At 38.3% G+C, this 6,361-nt stretch overlaps 2 protein-coding genes across 2 annotated transcripts in view; both read left to right on the forward strand.

The window, feature by feature from the left end:
• Nucleotides 1–420: 420 nt before the first annotated feature.
• Nucleotides 421–4,146, forward strand: LOC112035983 (putative disease resistance protein At3g14460). The gene is made up of 4 exons (XM_065769785.1): nt 421–513; nt 791–1,062; nt 1,129–2,733; nt 2,904–4,146. The coding sequence occupies exons 1-4, from the start codon at nt 421–423 to the stop codon at nt 4,144–4,146; spliced, it is 3,213 nt and encodes a 1,070-aa protein (XP_065625857.1).
• A 621-nt stretch (nt 4,147–4,767) lies between these two features.
• LOC136065952 (aquaporin PIP2-1-like) overlaps nt 4,768–6,361 on the forward strand; it is an 11,475-nt gene continuing 9,881 nt past the window's right edge. The window contains exons 1-2 of the mRNA XM_065769786.1: nt 4,768–4,846; nt 5,215–5,324. Of these exons, the coding sequence (XP_065625858.1) occupies nt 4,768–4,846; nt 5,215–5,324 (189 nt within the window). The remainder of the gene's footprint in view (nt 4,847–5,214; nt 5,325–6,361) is intronic.

The raw sequence follows: 6,361 nt of genomic DNA on the forward strand, positions 1-6,361 counted from the left end.
TGTTGAATATTAGCTCTGATACCATGTTAAATGGAGAATATTATCAAACGCAATGTGTTATACCATGTTGTGTATGCTAGAGTGGATGCGGAAGAGGAAGCATAGAATAGGAACATCAAGAACACGAGGGTTACGTGGTTCAGCCTTGACGGCCTACATCCACGGAGGAATCCCTTAAGGGTTACATCTTTATTGTATAGGAGTGTAGTACAATAACCTGTGTTATAATGAACCCTAACATGAGTATATATAGGCGACTAAACCCTAGACTACTAGTACAAGTAGGACTGGGCTTGAGCCTATTACATTGGGCTAATATATGTTTAATATATAGGCGACTAAAATGTCTTTGTAACTTTTCTTTGACATGCAAAACTTGCATTTCCAAACACCCAACGTTTCTCACATTTGAAGTGATACATGGATACTCAATCCCGACTACAAATGACTTTCCTCCTCCTATATCTACCTCCTAACCCCACTTGCTACATGGCTAAAGCAAGTGGAGTTCCAGTAATCAATAGGGAGATGCACTATAGGAATCTAAATAGGAAGTTTAGTCAATAAAAGCTTCAGTAACTGCATACCTGGTTGCTATTTCCTCAAAATTAATTAGGGGTTTATTGACATTATTGTGTGCCATTGTTTAGCTTTTAATATACTGCATCACTGATCGTACAGTCAGCAAACTTAATGGGAGTTTTCTGTTTAACCATTATCAATCACTTATCCCAAAAATTTTAAGCTATTAAAAAATAATGAATTTAACCATTTATCATTATTCTAACAGATAAAAAAGATTCAAGGCAGACTAGAGTCCCTTGCGAAGCAGAGAGACCTCCTAGGGTTGAAAGAAGGCGGTGGTGAGAAACTTTCGCAAAAATTGCCAACGACATCTTTAGTAGACGAATCTGAAATATACGGTAGGGATGGTGCCAAGGAGAAGATAATCAATATGTTGCTAGATGATGATGCCAATGCTGATAATATACGTGTGATTCCCATAGTGGGAATGGGTGGTATTGGCAAAACCACCCTTGCTCAGCTTGCATACAACAAGAAGTTAGTGACAGAGTGTTTTGATGTCAAAGCATGGATTTTCATATCATAAGAATTTGATGTACGTAGGATTATGAGAGAGATTCTTGAGGCAATCACTTCCTTAACTGTTGATACTAACAACCTAGATCAACTCCAACTTCAGTTGACCAAAAATCTTAAGGGAAGGAAGTTTCTGATTGTGTTGGATGATGTATGGAATGAAAATTACTTGGATTGGGATGCCTTACGGATTTGTTTTAAATCAGGGGCAGATGGAAGTAGGCTTCTTGTAACAACACGAAACGAAAGTGTTGCTTCAATTCTACGCACAGTCACATCGTATCATTTAAAGAAATTGACGGATGGCGATTGCTGGTCGTTATTTGCAAAGCATGCATTTGGAAACAAAAAGTCTATCGCATGCCCAGAGTTGGAAATAATTGGTAGGAATATAGTCAAGAAAAAGTGCAATGGCTTGCCTTTAGCTGCAAAAACATTTGGGGGTCTCTTGCGCTTGAAGTTCGATCCTAAGGAATGGGTTAAGATATTGCAGAGCAATATATGGAACTTTTCAAACCGTGAGAGCAGAATTCTCCCTTCTCTTCTATCGAGTTACCATTATCTTCCCTCACATCTAAAGCGATGTTTTGCTTATTGTTCAATATTTCCTAAAAACTTCAAATTTCAAAAAGAGGAATTAGTGCGCCTTTGGATGGCAGAAGATTTGTTGCTGCACCCTGAAGGAGATCAGAATCTGGAAGAAGTAGGTACAGAGTACTTTGATGCTCTAGTGTCAAGTTCATTTTTTCAGCGTTCCCATGGCAAGAGTTCACGCTATATTATGCATGAGCTTTTGAATGATTTAGCCAAATTTGTCTCTGGAGAATTTTCTTTTAGAATGGAGGATGATAATTCATACGACATGTCAGAAAAGACTCGTTATTTGTCTTATTGTAGAACTCATTTTGACGCTAACAGGAAATTTGAAGGCTTTCATAGAGCCAAGGGTTTGCGAACCTTTCTACTAGCACATTTGTCATTAGAATCAGGATGGTTAGGTAATGAAGTTCCACTTGATTCACTGCTAGAAATGAGAAGTTTAAGGGTATTATCTCTATCTCACTACTGGAATTTGACAGTATTGCCAAACTCAATTCGCAATTTGAAACATTTAAGATATTTAAACCTCTCTCACACTGCAATCAAAGTATTACCAAACTCTGTGTGTGATCTATTCAATTTGCAAACATTACTATTGTCATGTTGTCATTCTCTCACTAAGTTGCCAGCCAAGATGGGGGAGCTAGTCAACTTGCGTCATCTTGATATAAGTGGAACAAACTTGATAGAGATGCCACCGCATATTGGTAAATTGAAAAGTCTCCAAACATTAAGTGCTTTTATTTTGGGCAAGAATGGTGACTCTGGTATCAATGAGTTGAGGAAACTCCGACAACTTAAGGGAAGCCTTTCTGTTTTGAAGTTGGAAAATGCTGTCCATTATGGAGATGATTTGGAGGCCAATTTGAATGATAAATTGCAACTTAATGAATTATTGTTGAAATGGGGTGGGCATACCGTCAATACCGATGACTCCAAAAAAGATGGAGAAATATTAGACCGACTGCAACCTCATGCAGACCTGAAAAAGCTTACCATTGTAAATTATGGTGGCACAGCATTTCCATGTTGGTTAGGACATGTATCCTACAATTTAGTATCTATAAACCTTCGGAAATGTAACTATTGCCTCTCCTTGCCACCATTTGGAAATTTGCGCTCTCTCAAGTACCTCTATATTACGGAATTAAATAATGTAGAGTTTATTGATTCTGAGTTTTTGGGCCTGCTGCATCTACTAGCAAACCATTTGGATCACTAGAAACTTTGCAATTGAGGAAGATGTTGCAATTGCGGGAATGGCATCATTTTAGAGATAATGATGGAGGTGCAGTGGCTTTTCCTCATCTCCAACATCTTTATATTCAAAATTGTCCTAACCTGACCAAGGGTCTTCCTGATGGTCTTTTTTCTTTAAAAACACTTGTGATTGATCAGTGTCAGCAGCTTAGGGCTTCACTTCCAAGTGCTCCAGACATCCGTGAATTGAAGTTACAAAACTGTCGTAAGGTGTCGTTCAATAAATTACCACCTCAAGTGCTAAAGCTCACAATTGGTGGATATGAGGGCTTGGTGTCCTTACCACCTATCATGTTTCCTCTTAGCAGTGGCATAGCTGATACATTAAAGTTGCTTCATCTCGAGCGTTGTGGGAAATTGTTGTTTCCAATGCACCAGTGCTATGCATCCCTAGAGAGTTTGTGCATAATATGTAGTTGTGATTCTCTGGAGTTATTTTCATTAGACTTATTCCCAAAGCTGAATCATCTTGAGATCCAGGAATGTCAGAGTCTTCTGTCCCTTGCAGTTTCAAATGAAGGACCGCTTCAAAATCTCAAATCTTTACAAATCAGTAACTGTTCTAGTTTTGTATGTTTTCCCGAAGAGGGACTGCCTGCCCGCAACCTGACCATGTTTCGCGTTTATAAATGTAACAAATTGAAGGCACTACCTAAAAAGATGAAAACCCTGCTCCCATCACTGGCAACTTTGAGTTTGTGGCATTGCCCAGAACTCAATTCACTTCCAGAAGGGGGTTTGCCATCCAGTTTAAATTCACTTGATATCTGTTTTTGTGACAAACTCACTGCTGGTCGCACGACGTGGGGTTTGCAGGGGCTGCCCTCTCTTGGAAGCTTCTGCATCAGGGGTGAATACGAAAATTGGAATTCCTTTCCAGATGGGGGGTTTCTGCCCTCCTCTCTTATATCCCTTGAAATCTGGAATCTTCAACATTTGAAATCTCTGGTTGGTGATGAGCTTCAGCATCTTACTGCACTTAAGAAATTGGGTATTGGCTGCTGCCCAAATCTGCAGTGCATGCCAGAAGATGGTCTGCCAACTTCCCTATCTTTTATAAAAGTCCAGAAATGTCCAATGCTGAAAAACCTGTGCCACAAGATAAAGGGTATACCCCTCATAAAAATTGACAAAGAAGTGATCTCACAAGGTGAAAGTCTCTGGTCGTCTCAGCTCTTCATCTGATTGAACTTCTGCTCAGGTACTCATTTACGCATCATATCATACTCTCTGTTCAGGTACTCATTTACATATGCATTGGTGCATTTTATCTTCTGGACCTCATGCATCTATCAAGTAAAAGAAAACAGACCTTAATTATCTACTTTCACTAATGTCTTTCAGTAATCATTGCACAACTGGTAGCAGCAATGCTAGAGCTTTGTCAGTTAAAAAGAAGTCAATGAGTGATCATTGCATACTGGGAGAAGCAATGCTTGAGCTTTGACCTGTCTCATTATATGCCAGCATTTCTTCTCAATCCTTTGTTGCAGTGATCCTGAAAGCTCTATATACTAAAAGTCCCAGGCTAATGTAGGTCCTAACAAACAAACTTCATTTGTTTTTCTTTTTAGGCTAAAACCATCTAACAACACGTATATACTGGGTGTGTGCAGACTTTGACTTAACATCAGACAAAAGGGTCTGGATATGTGAAGTGCAAGATTATTGTGGAAAACGCTGTTGATTGAACGGCCCTTAGGCTACACAAAGTCATGGTTATAGAATGTATATCTTATATTCCTTATTGTCAAATTGAAGAAAGAAAATACTGATACTTTTATTTCTTCAACTACTTAAAGAATTATGGTTGCATTTCTGTTAAGCTTTCAATGGATGGACAGTTTGCAATTGGGCAAGATTATTAACAAGATTTTTGTTCCTGGTATGTACCACTCCTACCTCCTGAAATTTTAATTCATCTAATAATTCTCCATGATTTCAGTCACATATTGCTTATCAAATTTGATGCTTTTTACCAGGTTTTAGTTGTCAATAGTGCCCAAAGTTCTGAATGTTTACATGATTTATTTACTTTGTGTTGATTTCATAGTGATTGTCTGCCAAATAAAACCTCATTTTGCATTTTTAGACCTAAACTTATACCATTTCTCCAAGAAACTTGAAAACACATCCCTATAATACATGTTCATATTTTCAAGTGTTCTCCATTCCCAGTATTACTGGTGGATGTCCAGCCCATATGCTTTGTTCACTTTTAACTGGATCTCATGCTCTGTGCACTTTGCATAGGTTCTCTTGTTGATCATCTATTTGAGTACAAAAGGTGGATTAAACCAACTCAAGTCACGAACAATGTTTTCGATGAATTGGGTAAGAAGCAAGAGAATAGTGTCTACATTGTGATAGAGTGCCATTCACCTTGCAAAGAACTCAGTGCTTCACGCTAGTATGAAACATATACAGTTACCTATTAAATCATACTCTTATGGTTGATAGATTGTTGTCACTTGAGAAGATCCATGGGAATCAAAATCTAGAATACGTGTGAACCAAGTCAATCACCATTAAGAAACTGAAGTTATGCTCAGCTTTAGTTGGCCTCCCAGTCAAGGACAAAGTAGTGAGTTTCTGCAAATGTGTTATAATAAGAAGACATGGAGTTTGACATTTTGATGAGATCAGGCCCCGGATTGAAGAAAATTGGTGTTTGTACAATTATTGGGACTATTTCTAGTATTTGAGTATTTAGATGCCTTAAGCTCTTTGTTGTAATTTCACATGCGCATGTAGCCCAAGTAATAAGGCAGTATATATATATATATATATATGATCCTTGTAATTCCAGTTGTAGCCATCATAATGAAATTGCAACAACTCTGTGGACGTAGCCCTAGTTTTGGGTGAACCACGTAAATCTGAGTGTTTATGTGTGTGCATTGATATTGTCTATTGTTTGCATCTTATAGAGCTGGATTGGGTTTCTTGTTTCTCAACAGTGCAGTTCTGCGACCATGTTCTCATTGCTTATTGATTATTCCACTTGACTACCTGCTACAAACCTACCAATCAGTTCTTACTGTGGATCATGGCAGGCTTGTAGCTCTCAAATTTGAGGGTTTTTGCAGTCCACTTATTATTACCCATAATTACTTTTGTGTGTGTGTGTGTGCGCGCGCTACAAGAATTAAATGCCTTGGAACAAAAATGGTGGATGTTTGGTTCTCTGTTTAATCACCTTGCTCTATTTCGTGGATGTTTGGTTCTCTGTTTAAGTAGGACAAAAATGGTGGTATCCATGGTAAAATCGGCCCTTGGTAGGTCACATTTCAGTTGGGGTACTTGATGGTTAACACTTCATTAGTAATTTCACAGTGAAGACAGCTGCTGTGATACTAATACTGAGTCTAATAGCCTTCACAATTGAATTTTCCAAGGT

This window comes from Quercus suber, unplaced genomic scaffold (genome assembly GCF_002906115.3).
Source record: "Quercus suber isolate HL8 unplaced genomic scaffold, Cork oak 2.0 scaffold_1375, whole genome shotgun sequence".
Classification (NCBI taxonomy): domain Eukaryota; kingdom Viridiplantae; phylum Streptophyta; class Magnoliopsida; order Fagales; family Fagaceae; genus Quercus; species Quercus suber.